The 17,588-nt window shown below is 37.2% G+C and overlaps 1 protein-coding gene across 2 annotated transcripts in view; it reads left to right on the top strand.

Moving 5' to 3' along the window:
* Positions 1-15,687, top strand: part of OPRM1 (opioid receptor mu 1) — a 69,166-nt gene extending 53,479 nt beyond the window's left edge. Inside the window, exon 4 of one of the 2 annotated variants that reach the window (XM_047733019.1) lies at positions 15,158-15,687. In XM_047733019.1, coding sequence (XP_047588975.1) covers positions 15,158-15,196 — 39 coding nt within the window. In that variant the 3' untranslated portion in view covers positions 15,197-15,687. Of the gene's footprint in view, positions 1-1,435; positions 1,481-15,157 lie in introns of those variants that run through there. The other variant, XM_047733020.1, reaches the window with a different exon arrangement.
* The last annotated feature ends 1,901 nt before the right edge of the window (positions 15,688-17,588 follow it).

Below are 17,588 nucleotides of genomic sequence, written 5' to 3' on the forward strand. Positions count from 1 at the left end.
GGTCCACATGGTCTGCCATAGGCGACACTAATCCTCACACCTCTGATACTAAATGTTGTTAAAAGGAACACCAGAACTTGGGACCGTCTAGGCAGTATAAGGTAAAGATGGTCGACTCACTGCCAACCAAAGGGAAATTATTAATTTACTTTGTGCCACTTCTAGCTCCATTTCAGACTGAGTCAAAGACAAAAAGAAATCTACTCTGCTTCTTTTCTATTTTTTCCACATCAAGACCTCTAAACCTGCTTCTTCTACTAAGCAGCTCTCCCTTCAGCAGCTATCAAAACCCTGTGAGTAACTTAGAGACGGTAAGGATTCAAATAGATTTACTCTGACGTGAGGATAATACATCACAGAATGCAATTTGAAACTCTCAATCCTAAACCAAGGTTAACACATTTTGCCTTGGAACAAAGTACTTCCCCTGGAGCACAGGGACGAAGCCCACTACAAAGTATTGATTCTCCCTCAGTTGGGGCCTGCCCTACCTTCCCTCTCTTGCAGACATGCTGGGGTGTGGCTGTGAGTAGCCTTACCGTAGACCATTGAGGGGCCTCTCATCACATCGGATTCTCTCAGTGCCCTTCCCTCACCAGCTCTCCTGGAGGCACAGTTCCTGGCCTGTCTGATGGAGTGCTTCTCCTGAGCTCAGTATGATCATCCTTTCGTTGTCCCAACCCTGTTCTTGACTCGCATGCAAATCCAGCATTTTCACATTTAGTGTGGTTCCTGCACAGCCAAAGAGCAGGGAAAGGAAGCTAATTGAGGAAGCTCTGTTCTAAGTAACTAAAAGATTTGCTTTAAAAATACATCCAATTAGGGCTTATCTTCATTGTTGCTTCTATGAAGCAGGATCAGTGTCAGATAACAGCAGAAACACATTAGCCCTGGAATTGGCTGTCTTCCCAAAATGCCCAGCTGAGAGGGCTGGACAGAAGAGTGGCTGCCAGGAAAAGAGGAAAAGGCACTCTGACATACTTGAAAATTAAGATAAAGCAAAGATCTCTTTCACTCATCTCCACTGATGTGTCATCATTAGAATCGCAATGGTTACACAGGGACTTCTGGAACGATACATAAGCCTTTGGTGATAGTTTCAATAATATATCAAAATAATGAAATTATTTGAAGGAAAAATCAGACACTTTATGGCCATGTCTATAGGATATAGTTGGTTAGTCAGACAAATTCAGAAACTGACAGATAGGTTTTTGGGGTTTTTGTTCATTCATGTTTTTTTTTTTTGACACCATGACCCATTATGTTGCAAAGCAAAGCTAATTGGATTTGCATGAACTTTTTGACTGCTGGTTTGGACTTGGTACTGTTGTAGATGTTTATGTCTCGCCTACATATTTGTATTTTCTCCAAGAAATAAATTATACTCTATATGTCACGTTTCAAGCGCATTAGTCAACTTCATATTCTGCAGATCAGAGATCCAATATCAAACCTTCCCAGGGTGTCTGTATTCTGACAACTGTACACTGAGACCATGTCCCTACAGCGCAAAATGAAGAGTTGGCAGTTATCAAGGTAATTTCATAAGCCGTGTGAGAAAATTCTGTGCCCCAAATAAACTTTGCATCATTTTTACATAGTTAAGGGTGACTCGGTCAGCTTTTGCTACCTAACAAATCATTCCAAAACATAGCTGCTTAGAGCAACCATTTATGTAGTTTGCATTTCCGTAGATCAGTAGTTTGAGCTGGGCTGGCCTAGAATGTTCCTCCAGTTTTAGCCAGGCTCAGCCTAGGGGGTGGCACATTAGCCCTGCTGTCCTCATGGTAGCTCCAGGTTCTAGGTTCAAGGTGTGGCAAAACAGACCTTACCTCCTGATGGTAGTAGCTTCAGTTACATTGCAAAGGAGTACCTACTTACAGTAGGCACATGCTTCCCTGGACAAGCATAGCTTCTTGAAGCCATGAACCACATCTGCCTTGCTCTTTCTTCTTCCTCCAGCAGCTACCTAAAACAGTGTCTGACACATTCAAAAACTACTCCAAAAATATCTGTTGAATGAATGAATGATGAGAGGGCTCATGATATTTCAGGAGATATGGAGGGGGGTGAGAATGACCCCTTTCTTAAGCAACTGATGGACAACCCCAGTGCTTGCATAACACTGACGTTATTCCAGGCTAACCCTTCAGTAACTGGAAAATATTCACGGGAGGGGTTCTTCCTTTTCTTTTCTCTAGTCCTCTGATCAAAATTTCTACTTTCAAAACAAAAAATTGTTACATCTGTGCTTGTCTTCTAATTTTATTTCTAACAAGTGCTATTGATAAGCTGGCCACAAACTGGATTCAGTGCCCTAAAGAGGTCTTGCCCTGACTACTAAGTATAAAAAAGTAAAATAAAAAATGTCCTCATGTCCTTTTGTGAATTCCAGGGCTCAGGCTCCTTCTCCAGCTGTAAAACTCCATGCCTGATTTATGTTCAGCTCGTTGTCTTTATGGCTTCTAGATTTTTATTAGATAGACTTAGGCAAAGACATCCATTTTGCATCTGCTATCCATGCAATTTAATTTCTCTGTACATGTACCAGTCGACAGTTTTTGCTAGACTCAACCTTGCTTCAGAGCACATCCCTCATCTGCTCAGATCAATTCAGATCAGCTCAGACCTGAGACCCTGGCCACTGCAACCCACCTTCATTGGTTGGCTTCCCACCCCGACTGCATTCCATAATGCATTTCTGTTGTGATACCTAGACTATGTCCTTTAATGTTTAACATTATATGGGAAAAGAAACAACTCTCTTAGACCAGTTGGATTATTATTTAAAGAGTTTGTACTAACCATAACCATCATAATAGTGCTATCTTACATTAGTATCGCAGCATACAGATTAAAAAGTGCACTATCACCTTGACTTCCTACAACAAACCTGATGGGTAAACATGAAAAACTGAATGCTCAGGGAGGCTCAATGATCATAAAGATCAAGCCACCAGTAAGAGGCAGAACCCTGGGCTTCTAATATTAATCCAAAGCTTTCCTCTGCTTTCTTACACAATGCCACTTTGTGTCCAAATATTATTCCATGGTCTCAACCATAAGTTCTCAAACCTTATTAAGAGTGTAAGTTCTGAGACACTTCTCCAAGAAACTCTGGTTCACTGGGTCAAGGTCAAGGTAGGGAACAAGTATCTGAATTTTGAATAAAACATGAAACTGAAAACTGATTTAAATTGTAACTTTATCCAAATACTGCTAAAGTTACTGTTTTGTCTAACCTGGCTACCATTTTAGTCAAGCTGGTTAGCAAGAATTTTTCTACCACATGAGTCTTGTGTTTAGCAAAACAGTGTAGCTATAGAGCTATAGCTGGACAAAGCCTTAGTTTGCTATCAGTGAGTTTTATAGGCTATAGTGATATAACATTGATAAACCTAATACTATGGTATCTCCTGCCAACTTCTTCTCATTAACATGGCAAGTCCAGCCCTAAGACCCCTGGTTACTGTTTTTAAAGCATTTTCTTGGCATTTTAATGCAAGCCACGTGTCCAGAAATTAGGAGATGCTTTGCAACAGTATTAACTACAAAACTATATTATCCCCAGCTAAACTAAAAGCAGAAGCCTAATTTTTTAAACCAACCACATCATTCTCAAAAACTACATCTTGATTTTTTTTTTTTATAAAACATCTGTGGAGAGATAATTTGAGAAGGAAAAGCATTTCAATTCCATCACAAAAGCCCCAAATGGGAATAGCTCACAAAATTACAGAGCTTGATCACATTAATGCATATTTTGTGAATAAAACCAAAATGGCTATTCTTTCAATTCTAGGGTTTAAAAAGAAAATGGATCCAGTTACGTGTGTGTGTGTGTGTGTGCGCGTGTGTGTGCACATGTGCATGATATCGGAGTGCCTCTTTATGTGTGTGTAGCCCTAGAATGTATTTAGATTTTAAATGAATAATATCTTTAATAAATAACAATAAGAATGTCATGTTTCTATAACTCAGCCATAATCTGGGAGGAGAAAATATTGTCTAATTTAAAAATATGTTTATTCATAGAAAACATTTGGTTTTAAGACTATTAGAAATAACATTTACTGCCCAGTTTGTGCCCAGTATATCTTATTTAGCCTCATTATGTAGGATCTTTATCTCTACAGTTGAGGAAACTAATGTTTACAGAATTCACCTGCCCGAGGTCATAGTTACAAAAGGAACTGTGAGGAATGAATCCAGTTGAATGTGATTTTAATCTATATACCCTACTGCCCTACCAGACTGGTTGTCATTCTTCTCAATGGTAGCTCTTAGAACTAAATTTTAGTATTTACGTACTAATGATTCAAATCTCATAAGGTCTTTATGTAGGCTTGTTTAGATGTATTTGTAGCTATCTGTGTATCTGTGTATAATGATAAACATCCAAATAGATTAATGAATAGCTTGGGAAATTAGAAATTTAATAATAAGGACTTGGGTTATGAATATATGAGTTCCCTTATTTGAACGAAAATTTTTTGCCATCATTAAGGTCGTATTAATTCTCACTGAGTGATACCATTTGCATTTCCACAGGTAGAATTTTTCATTCATGTGAGAGAGTTTCACTTAGTATTTTCATAAATCGTGTTTATCCTACTGGAAAAGGCAGCTTGGTGGGTGATGGTACCAGAAGAGACCGGGACAGGGAGTCAGGTGAATGTTCTAGTGGTCGTGTTTTGCCTGTCCAACATGTGATGGAACAAAGCCCTTCAATCTTATAAGAGCTCAGTTTTCTCAACTTGAGCATGAGAGGTTGAACCTTAAGATTATTCTGCATATCAGAACCGTACAGTGAACCTTGATGCATGAATTAACTAGCGTTCTTCTTGAATGAATGTTCACATCTTTCAGGGAGGTTAAGTTTCAAATATTAGATTAACTAATATAATTACTGCAGTGTTTTCCTGTGCTTGTTTTTTCAACTGATGTAACTAACTGATAAAATGCAGCAATATATTTATCTTTAAAAAACTAACTTTAAATGAGGTGTTACTTATTCAGCTGGCCTTAAGTGGTGAATTGCTATTTCATAATCATTTATCATGGAAAATTTAGTGTTTTGAAACATGTCAATCTTTAGTTGCTATCTATATAGTTTGGGAGCTAAATATGAAAGGTGGATATTTTGCTCTTTTAACTTTCTACAACACATTTATTCTTCCTTCCACCTCTATGAATTTGAAATACAGTTACATAGTATTTTTTTGCTTTTGCATTTTTTTCTTCATACCAAACAAACTGAATGAAGATGACCTATCACAAACCAGTCATTAACTTTTGAATGTCATTCTGATTGCTGTATCTTTTGGTAGGTTGCAATAAGTATTTGCAAATTGCTACAATTTTACAAATGACAAATTATTTTGGGGGTTACTTTATGAGAACTACAAGTTTCTAAAACAAAACATGTCTTGATTTTTCTTTTCTAATTATTATTTCCATGGAAATCAAGAACCTAGGGTCACAACTTTTGTTGCCCTTCTCCCTTTACACTAAGAAATTTCTTTCTTATATAATGGAGTTCCTGGCATTGAAGTGAGTAGAAAGTGGATAAGAGGAGACTACTAACAAGATTTATTTTGAATGCTAAATAGTTTTAATAGTACTTCTTCAAAACATGAATGGTTTGGGGGCGTCTGAGTGGCTCAGTGGATTAAGCCGCAGCCTTCGGCTCAGGTCATGATCTCAGGGTCCTGGGATCGAGCCCCGCATCGGGCTCTTTGCTCAGTGGGGAGCCTGCTTCTCTCTCTGCCCCTGCCTGCCTCTCTGCCTGCTTGTGCCCTCTCTCTCTCTCTGTCAAATAAATAAATAAATAAAATCTTTAAAATAAATAAATAAATAAATAAAATAAAAAATAAAATCAGGTTGGTAGATTCTAGTTGCTGAAACCAATCCCAGCCCTAGAACAAGAGGAATAAATATTAAAAAATTAAAAAAAAAAACATGAATGGTTTTCATGATACGTGTCCAAAAGTTTATAATGCCAGCTCTCAAGATGTCATGAGTTTGATCTTCTGCATTGCCAGTGATGAGTGCTGAAGGAACAAATACCCATAAATATTATTTTACTAATCATATCTGAGTAGGAGGTAAGTGTAAGTATAATTTAATGTTATTGTTTTATTGCTTATGAATAAAAGAAAATGAACTACTTTTTCTTTCCATAACAACTGAACTTACTAGGAATACATACAAATAAGTAATTAGCCTGATAAATTAGCTCCCTATAATTATCAAATATTAAATAAATATAAGCTGAAAGTTTCATTGTGACTTAAAATAATGGCTCTGTCAGTCCAAGAATGAATATTGAGAAAAATAATTCATGTGATTGTCTATAAAGCATAGTATTTATAAGGAAAGAAGGAGGGAAGAAAGGAAGGGAGGGAGAGAGGGAGGGAGGAAGAGAGTACATTTTGTGTTTGAAATCAGCCACATTCTGTTGCTTTCCATACAGATACCTGTGGAATCCTAGGGACACCAGAAATCTAGGAAATCTATCCAGTCCTACTTGGTTTTTCCCCCTTTCTCTACCTACATTATCAAATCTTCATAAAAGTCAAAAGAGAAAGAGAAAGAAACGATCCAGAATTCCAAAATGGTATGCCTAAGTCCCTTAAAGCATAACAAATGCATAACTTTTTCTTTTTGTGATGAGATATTTACCTCTAAGACATCTGATTGAAAAACAAGAAAGCAAAGGCTATGGAAAATGACATTAAGAAATAAGAATATTTTACTCAAGAAAGATCATATTTGACAATAGGATCACTTATTTAATCCATCTTATAATTTACCAATTTAGCAAGAATATTTCACTCTTGCCATTCTTTTTTTTTCCTCTATCATGTTAGCCAAATTGTCTTTATATTCAAAAATCCCCAAATATAATTATATATGGGTTCATTCAAATTCAAAACGTCAACCTAAAAAATGCTTTCTTTGAATTGCCCTTGGGAAATAGAAGAGACACAGGTCACTCCCAGAACCTTACCATGCTGCAGAGGGATGGAAGCTTGCAATATGGTTACCATATACTTTAACAACTGAAATTTTTTCTGGTTAATTCAGAAATTCAGTGGGACAAGTAGACTCTCAAATGACTACACTATACATAAATATCAACATCTAAATCCCATTAAGGCAAATGGACTTATCAAGCATATGCAAAATATTCACAGTTCTTAGGTGATTGTAACGGGAAAAATTACACTAGAGATCATCCAATACAAACTGCCTTATCCTACAAATGAGGAGTATAAGCCAGATACACACTTTTATAAATTTTGTGCCTTTTTTTCCCAAATATTTAAAAGATGATAGTGAGAATCTTTTCAAGTATCTGGTTTTCAAATAGAGTTTAGGAAAACTTTTATGACTAAAGAAAAAGTCAGGCTAATATGTATTATATATACTCTGGTATCTGTAAATTTATTTAAAAATTTCAGCAGGTAAGGGAACATTTTATAATTAGATAACAATAGCAGATATAATATAAAATCCTAAAAGTTTAGGTGGTACGTTTATTTATTTAGATTCTACCACTGACCAGGTCCTGAAACTCTCCAGTTTCAATGGATACATCTGTGAAAATGATGATAATTGTAGCAGCTAGCACTTAGTTTTCATGGAATGTAATATACCATAGTCCACATACTTTGCCAAGAAACTGGCTAGCATTATTATCCTAAGCCAGTCAATGAGACTTTACACTTTTCATCTCCTTTCTTCTCTTTTCCCCAAGAAACTGAATTACAGCGCTTGTAAAGGAAATTAAAAAGGAATAAAAGAATGGTGACAAAAGGAATCATAAGTTTGGTCCTAGCCAAGGCTTCTCAACCCTGGTACTGGTGACATTTTGAGCTGGTTAATTCTTGCTTCGAGGGAATGTACATTGCAATGTTTAGCAGCGTCACTGTCCTCTATCCATTATATGCAAGCAGTAGCCACCCACCCCTAGTTGTGACAGCCAAAATGTCTCCAGACATTGCCAAATGTCCCCTGGTGTGGGGTGGCAGGGGTGTCGCAGGGAGAGGGGAGGAATCAGTTGAGAACTATTGATCTAATGTGACAACCACATTTAAATGATGAAGAAATTAGTTGTGATGTCTTTAAAGCAGTGCCGAAAAATAGGAGATCCCAGGCATCCTGAGAGATACCACACTGATTTCTCAAAAGAAAGCTTCCTTCTGCACTGCTAACATTGCAAAGATTAATACTCAGTATTAATGGAAAAACAAGAGGAAAGCACAATTCTTCAAACCTTATTTTATTTTCAAGCTTCTCTCTCCGAAAAAAAAAAAATCTTCAGCCTAAAACATTTTTAGAAAGAATTAAAGGACAGTAAGTGTGAAGATACTGTTAAAGGATAGTAGGATACTCAGAATAAGGTCAGGTCTCCTGAATATTGTGAAACATTAAGAGAATTTGTAAATGAGGGGCGCCTGGGTGGCTCAGCGGGTTAAGCCGCTGCCTTGGGCTCAGGTCATGATCTCAGGGTCCTGGGATAGAGCCCCGCATCAGGCTCTCTGCTCAGCGGAGAACCTGCTTCCTCCTCTCTCTCTGCCTGCCTCTCTGCCTGCTTGTGATCTCTCTCTGTCAAATAAATAAAAAATCTTTAAAAAAAAAGAGAATTTGTAAATGAAACACAATTAATGAAACATAAATCATAACCTCAGAAGCAAAGAAGAATGGGCGACATTCCTGGAAAACTGGGGGAAAGAAATAGAGTCACAGCTTTAATGGCAACTTTGCAGCAACTAAAAACCTCTCATTGAATATTTAGCTTTGCACTAAATTTTTTAGGACCTAGAACAAATTATTAAAATTTATTTTGAGAACGGAAGCAATAACCTGTAGGAGGCAAGATAAGCTCTCTAAGAATTATGGTAAAAGGAATCTTGTGTTCTTAGAGGATACAGAACAAACACGGTGTCATTAGTGTTTTTAGCAAGAGATTTGACCAGCTCTTGCAGTTTTTAATAATGCTATAATATGTTGAATTATGATCTGGATATAATGGTATAATGAGATAGGTTTATAAGCTTTGGCAGATTCCCATCTTAGGAGTCCCAACCAATGGAGGAATGCTGAATAACCTAGATGCTAGGATAAGGGAACAAACATACTAGAAGAGTAAGCAAAAACGACAGCTAGAGTAGTTACGAGGGAAAAATTTTACTCCAGAAATCCATCTGTAGACACACAGAATGTGAGTGATAGCAGATATGAAAAATGTCATAGGTTTTATTTCATGGATCAGCAATATGATATAGGCCATCTCAACTATTGCAATGATAGATAATCATATCAACAGAAGTCTAGTATCTAGAGATTAAGACACATTAACTTTACTCTAATACACCACATTCTTCAGGAATGAAATACGCAAATTAGAATATGTCCAGAGATGAGCAACTAAGAAGGTGAAAAAAGTTAAAATTCTTCAGTATAACAAATAGGTGAAGTAACTGCACATGGTTACCTGAGAAATAGGACACTCGGAGAGGACAAGAGTGTTCTCTTTGTATACTTGAATGGATGTGAAGAGGGAATTGGACTTATGCAGTACAACTCCAATTCAAGCCAACAGGTGGAAGCTACAGGGAAAGGGATTGTAATGCAACCAAAGAAAGACTTTTCTAAGACTTGAGATACAAAGACTTCTTTGTCACTGGAGGCCTTAAATGTTCAAGCGTCAGCATTTTGCCTCCATGGAAGGGAATGTGGCCAGAATTTGGGTGCTAAGATTTGATGTCTAAGGAATCAGAACAAATGACTTTCTATAAGGATCTTACAGCACACTACTACAGTGAAATGTTAATATACGTTCCATGAGAAAATAGCTCTTTACACAAATTTTCAGAAATGTTGCATGTCTTATTTTGGTCATGGGGACTAGTACTGTGTATTAGCATTGTAAAGGCTTTGAAAAACCCTGCTTTGTGTGTGTGTGTGTGTGTGTGTGTGTGTGTGTGTGCCGCATTTACTTCATATATAGTATAAATAGGTTTCTTTTAATATATGTATTATATATATTAAATATATGTGTATATATATACATGTATGTACATATGTACATATATATGTATATATACATACATATGTATGTGTGTGTGTGTATATATATATTTTTTTTTTCATTTTGTTTTTTAAGCTCAAGTTCTCAAACTTACCTGTGTAAGTAAAGGATAGTTTCAAAGGTGTTTCAAAGGATATCTCCTAACATCTCACAGAATGGAGCTTTCACCAAGCAGTTTCAAAGCCCACTGTAGACCGTAAGTGCTAGTTAGGCACAAATATTTTCAAATTTCAATGTCTTACTAGAATAAATGGCAACATTTTTTTATCCCCGGTATTAACTAGGATTCTAAAATTGATCATTGAGCTCTTAGTCTCACTCATTTAAAATGTATGGCCTAAATACAAACAAGATACTGAAACTTGCTTCAGTTTGAAATCGAACAGGTTGTGTTTTGTTTGGTTTTCACTTTTGTTTTGCTTTGTTTTGAAATTTGCCACTTTCTGGTTACAATCCTAAAGGGGAATAATGTCTATGTAGCTTTGGGATATGTTTTCACTGATTTAAACTGCACATTGCTAAGAATAAGTCTCATAATTGGTACATTCTTCTGTTTTGAATAAAATGACTTTGAGGAAAATAGGTTTCTTTTAAAAATCATCTATACTCAACAGTGAGATGCATTCCAAAGAAGTTGAATAATTACAGTCTTTCTTGTGAAAGAACACAAGACCAGAAGCCTGGGCTCTGGTGCCAGGCTGCCAATAACCAGCTATGTGAGCTTGGCATCCCATGCCAGCCTTTGCATAAGAGATGTTCCCAAGCAAGACATCCCTGATCTCTTTTATCTGACAACAAATTAGGGCTCCTTCCTGGTTTTGACTGATCACCCATTCAGACACTGGGGACTAGTTTCTCCTAGTGAACAACAAAAGTAACCACCAAAGCTTCTTTTCATGAGAGAAAAGATTTATTATATTGAACAAAATAAATACACATTAAGAGCAGGAGGAAGCATACGGCACAGTGAGTCAGGATCCTTTGGAAATACCAGATTATTTCACTTCTCCTTGAATTCTCCTTTACTGAAGTTTGACCATGTGTCATACTCTAGATCTCAATATGTCTATTTAGGCAAAGGAGCTTAGAAAAAAATGATGAGTTCTATATCATTGAGGTAAATGGAGAGTTTTGTCTATTAGGCATCAACTCTAGGGTTTTTTTGTGGCTTTGTTTTTATGATTCTATAATAATGAAATTTTGAAGCCTATTGCTGGCTGAAACTCTGATCAGCTTCAAAAGTACCCAACTCTGTTATTGGTTTCATTTGCAACTTTGGATGCATCAAAAATAGGGAAGAGAAAACAAAAGTAGAAAATAAGTGGCTGCAAAAAAATAAAAATAAGAATATTGAACTATCTTTCTTTGACCAGTACTCAGGCATGTTACTTTACCTCTTAAGACCTCTGTTTCCTTCCATAGAATGATGACATTGGTTAAAAAAAGACAAAATAACAATCTTTTAAATTCCCTTCGGAGGTAGGAAACCCACTCCAATCATTGTGTGGAGAGAGAGTAAAAATGTTCTGGGGTCTCAGCCAGGTGAGGGATTTGGGTCTTCCAGGGGCTAAAGCATTTGAGAAAAGGACATGACCAAAGTCCAGGATAGCATAGCAGGTGCCATTATGGGCAATTGCTTCAGTCATAGTCACAATGGCTGGAGTAGCCAGGATGTAGGAGCACCAGCTGAATTCAGTTGGCAACTATCCTGCATAAGCCTCCATATCACCTTAGCTTTTTTCGCCAGGGACACAGAACTATTATATTAAGATACGGTGTTTTTCATAAGCAGTATTACATTTAAACTGTGATTTTCCTCTCCTTCTCCTGGAATTCTAAATTGGGTCTTCTCTAGACCATGGAAGGGAAACTGAAGTGGAGGTGTGATCTGTTGTGCATGCATCTCCCTCATCACCCACCCACAAGAGGCTCTTCCATATCAGGAACATCTCCCAGGAGAACAACCCTACACCGAACAAGCATGTAAATTATCAATGCCAATTATACATTCAGTCTTGGGAGCAACGAAAATGGTGCATGACAAGGATCCAAACAGTCACTTTTTTTCTCATTTTATTCTGTTTCAAATCTGGCTAATTGAATGTGTAGTCCTCACCTCTCAAGAGAACCTAGCATGTTAGTCTTTCAGGCACATACACACACACACACACACACACACACACACACACACACACACACACACACACATATAAATGAATATAAAATGAATATAAAGAGATATATATGTATGTATGTGTGTATATGTGTGTGTGTGTGTGTGTGTGTGTATTCACCCCCCCTTACCTTTCTCCCCTACCCCATTCTGACCTTCTAAGGATATGAGGTCTCTGATCCCTGCTGTAAATGAAAATACCTTACCTCATCCCTTATCTTTAAAGGTTTTCAAAGTATAATACAGAAATGGGGGTCAGACAATAGGAGTTCCAAAGGAGATATTTTCCCTAAGACAGCCACATGGCTTCCTAGCTCCTCATTAAAGGGAGATTAGTCTTCACAAAAGAATCTGGTTCTATGGAGGCACACAGAGTTTTATTTGTAATGAACTACTAACTGCCCCATTGGGGCCTGTCGTAGCCTTATATGTGGACTGCATTTTTTTGGTGATTATCCCATCTGCCTCTACTTGCGATCCTGCAGGTTAAGAGGCATATCACATTGCCTTATAATTTGGAGGACATTGGATGGTCCCATCTTGGCCTTTGTCTTAGATTGCAGAGAATGCCTGGTTTAGAGAGTTCTATCTTTATCATGGGTGTCTAATGGCCCTTAGCAAGCACAGCTTCTAACACAAGGTCTCCCACCAAAAAAAGTAGTAGAATGCTACCACCTTGTAGGGAAGGGGATAATCTTAAAAGTGAACCAGTCATTCTCTGGATGTGGGATCATAATCAAACTGTCTTTCTGTTCAGGATAGAACAAGTCTAGCGCAGCCTCAGCCTTTGAGTAGCTTTCTCCATAGGGTTTCATGGGATTTTATTGGCCTCAAGAAAGTCTCCTTATTCATTAAGACCATAACCTCCCTAACTCCTTCATCAGTCACATGTCTAACAGTTCCTTGACCTATTGATCAAAGCACTCCTGGATATCCCTATTTTCCCTCTCACTATGGATCTATGTCTTAGTATTCATTATAGAGGCATTTGCCCTCTAGTTGTTTCTAGTCTTGACTTAAAACTGGTGAAATTGTGCTTTCTTCCCTTGTGGGGCTCAGAGAGTTCTCTTAGCCTGTGTCCATAGGAGAGCAAGCAACAACCATGGCACCATTTGGGCAATTGGTTAGACTTTATCCCTCATCACTCAGCCCCCATTTATTGATTTGTGTCGTGTTCGTCAATAGCGAGGACAGGAATGGATGACTCTTTCTGTAGCACATTTGCCAGAACATTTCCTACCACATCCCAAGGACTTAAGGACTTTCTTCATATTTCCAAACCCAGTCCATGAGCCCTTGCCTTTTCTCTTCCAAAAAGTCATTGTCTATCTTGACATCCTGCTCATGGTGCCAGTTTGGGAAGAACCTCTTAGAAGATGGCTAGAAGTAACCAGATTTCAAAGGAGTAAACCAAGCAAACAAGCAAGCAGGTTTTTTGCTACAACTATTTAGGGGCCAAATGTGGACCAAAATCAACAGTTTAGTACTTACAGCACAACAGCAGCAGAAACTTTAGCATCACAGTGACTCTTCTATCCCCAAATCCCACTGGGCAGTGTGATGGGACCTGATGGTGGCTGCACACACAATGGGTTGTGTCACAGTTAAGGTACCCAGAGCTAAAGTCCCAGCCCTTTTGACGGCAAGCAATAAACAAACCTCCCTAGGAACAGGCACTTCAACAGTGATCAATGCTGTGGTCACTCTGGCCTACCTAATTGCTTATGTGACCACCTGCAGAAACTATTCCAGGCCAGAGGAGGGTTAAGCCTTGCAGTTTGGCACAGTCAGCAAGGATGTTCAGGAAAACCAGGGTTCATGGTAGACTGCCTCTCCAAATGATGATTCTGATCTTTCTATTCCTCATTCTTAGGAAATATATATTGAAATCTGTAGTGACAAAAAGTCAACTGAGTATCAAATAGTTCAGAGAGATAGTGTGTGTGCATGTGTGTGTGTGTGTGTGTGTGTGTGTAGAAGAAGAGCAAAAAAAAAAAACAGAAAGCAAATGATTAAACAAATGGGATAAAATGTTAATAGCAGGTGAGTCTGGATAAAGTATACACAAATGTTCTTTATGCTATTCTCATTCTTGCACTTTTCCTGAAGTGTGAAATTTATTAGAATAAAGTTAAAGGAAAAGCCCTCCCTTTATACTGACTCTATAAAGACCTCCTTTCCTTCTCACCAAAGAATATATTATCAATGACAGCAGATATTACTTGTTAATTACAAAATGTATTTCTTTGCCACAATTATCTTCCCATATTTGAAAATACCAAACCACATTTTTATGTGTGTGAACAAATGTCATGTTATTGCTCAATGTATATGCCAGCTTTACAGTGGAAGTGGGGGTGGCGAATGTCCCTGAACTTCAAATTGGTTGCTTCAGAAAAAAAAAAATCCATTAATTTTGAGAACTGAATGAAAAATAAAAATGTCTTCATCTAGAAATGAAGAACATGAAAGGTATTACAAAAAGAGACACTGCTATTCTTTTGAAATTTTTGTCAAGTCATGAATAATTTGAGGATAAAGAAGGAGAAAGAGAGTCAAGAACCCAGAGAGATAAGGGATTTGGATTCAAAATGTATTTTTTCAAGGAAGCCAATATCAATAATATCTCTTTGATGACTAGTGTATAATTCTTATTCATTAGTGTGTACAAATGCGATAGCATACTCATAATGATCCAAGAGATCATTCATAATGACCCAAGAGATTAATTAATGTCTTGACATTTAGTAAAAGCTCTGAAGGTTACAAGTGAAAGTATACTGAGGGCCCTCAGGACAGTTCTGACCCACAAAAGATGCCTGATAAATGTGCACTGCAACCCAATTTGAAATGCTCACTATCTTTGCTCTTTCCTCTTTCAGCTAGAAAATCTGGAAGCAGAAACTGCTCCATTGCCCTAGGTGGGTCTCATGCCATTCAGACCCTCACTGAGCTTAGAAGCCACCATCTATGTGGAAGCAGGTCACTGCAAGAACCTGTGGAAGACTCTCGTTTCCTAAGAAAGTGCCTGCTCCTGAGTCATCAAAACTCGATCTTCTGAGCACTCCACTCTACACATGTGAAGGACATCTCAACAAAGTCAGTTGCTGGGAAGGAAGGACCACACCACACTAAAAAGTCCAGCTTGTGTACATAATCACTAGGAAGATGTCCAATGGGACCAAAACGCACCATGGTATGTGAATTGAGGTCATTATAGAAGATGGCCCTTCTGTGTGTAATATTTTGTTTTCAAGCAAATATTTATGACCTCATCAAACAAAAACCATCAGTTGTTAAATTTAGCATGGTGACATGTAAAGTAAGTGCCACCTCTGATCAAAGGAACTTGTGTGGAAAGCTCAAGACTTTATCTAGTCTTCTGTAAGGAATACTTTCTTCTATCTAATATTAACCTTAATATTGGTTAAGACATCATTTCTACCTTTGTTTCTTTGTTTTGTATTCTTCTAAAGAATAATGTCTCCTACCTAGATCCATAATTTCGAGGAAGTAATTAGCATGAAATGTAATCTGAAACACAACAGTGTGTCAGCTGCAGAAAGGTTGACTCTTGTGCATTGCAGGTACTTCCCAAGAGTCCATGGGAGATTGTCCATTCTTAGGCTTTCAGTTGTTTGCTCCATAATTTTAACTGTGAGGATCCCATCTTTTATCTAAGTATTCATAAAAGGTAATTGTGGATCAGTGAACTCATCACTTCATCTGGGGAGGAAGTCAAGCTTTAAAATGTACTTATTCTTCATTTCTCAGTAGTTTCTCCATACTGCATGCTCCTTTTGTATATTATCTTATCTTTTTTTTTTAATTCTGTGATAAAATGACAGTCTAAGCCTCTTTAAAAATTTGTATCCAATAAGCTTAATCTCAAAACAGAAAGATGCAAGTGATCATAGATAAAAATGGTTAATCTTCTTTTCAATCCTATGGAGTTACTTGGACCTGAAATATTAACAGTGACCCAAGAATATTTTCCTGAAGATTGTGTTTATATAATGTCATCACCAATATGTTGGTCTTTTTGATCTTTGCTAAATGTCAAGATTTCCTTTGTAAAATGTCAGTCTTCTAAACAATTTCTGTAAGACAATTCTCCTCTTTGACTGGTTTTCTTTCGTATAAAATACAGTAGAGATTTGGCAATCACCCATTTTTATTTGATCTATATAGACAGTCAAGTCAGATGGCCTATGCAAAAAAAAAGCCCTCCACTTTGAACTTTTGTCTGGGTTGATTAAATGAGTCATGTACATTGTAGTTATCTATGAAGATATAGTACATGACAGGGTGCCAATTTCCTTTATAAAAAAGTATTTCTATGTCTATAAGCTGCCAGTAGACTCAATATTAAAAGTTATATCTGTTCCTCAATATAATAAGATACAAATTTGTACTGGGCATCCAGATCAAATATCCAAGACACCCTGGACCAGAATAACTAAATTTACTGTCTCAAATTTAGCTAGCTGTCATTATGTGGACCCAACACATGTATCCATTGGATGAGGAAAAAAAAGAAAAAAAAAAGATAATATTTTATCTTGAACCTTGAATATTGAAGTCTTACATTTGCCTCTAATAATCTCTATTTCTCAAATATTCTGTCCCAGAAATGATATGTATTATTTTTATTTTTTTCTGATCAAAGAAATTTAAACCAGAGCCTTAAAAAGTTTTAGATTGTTAAATAAATGCATTTGTGTATAAATACATATATGCATATAGACAATTAGAGCTTCCATAAGTAAAAGGATAATTCAAATGAAACACAATGAAGGAGAATGAAATATCTGTATGTAAGTCACTGGGGAGGAAAATTCTTCCCTTTAATGGGTTGTAATAACATCAGTTCTCTCGAGAGATGACGTAGTACTGCTTTCTGCTCATAAGGATGTTTCTCAACAATCATTTCTGCCTAATGACCAGCTCTTAGTTAAAACATTCTGAAGTAAATAATAAATATGTTTTTCAATGTTTTTCATTCAAAACGATTGTCACAAAATTTACTAGAACTGCCTTGATATTCCATGGCAAATGGGGAAGTATCAGCCCTGATTCAGTTGGTTGAGCTAAAGTTCCTTATGAAATCTGCATATAAAGTAAATGTAATGTTCTGCTTTGTTCTTCCTTCTCATTTCACCTTCCCGTCCTTACAGATAGGATTTCTTCTGGTTTGGCCTTCTTCCAGTGAAGCAGACTATTGATGTAAACTAAGGGTAAGGCATAGTAGCCTTAACTTCTCAGCTTCTCTGTGAACCACACACGCCCCTACTATAACTGTGCATTTACAGC

This window comes from Lutra lutra, chromosome 6 (genome assembly GCF_902655055.1).
Source record: "Lutra lutra chromosome 6, mLutLut1.2, whole genome shotgun sequence".
In the NCBI taxonomy this organism is placed as follows: domain Eukaryota; kingdom Metazoa; phylum Chordata; class Mammalia; order Carnivora; family Mustelidae; genus Lutra; species Lutra lutra.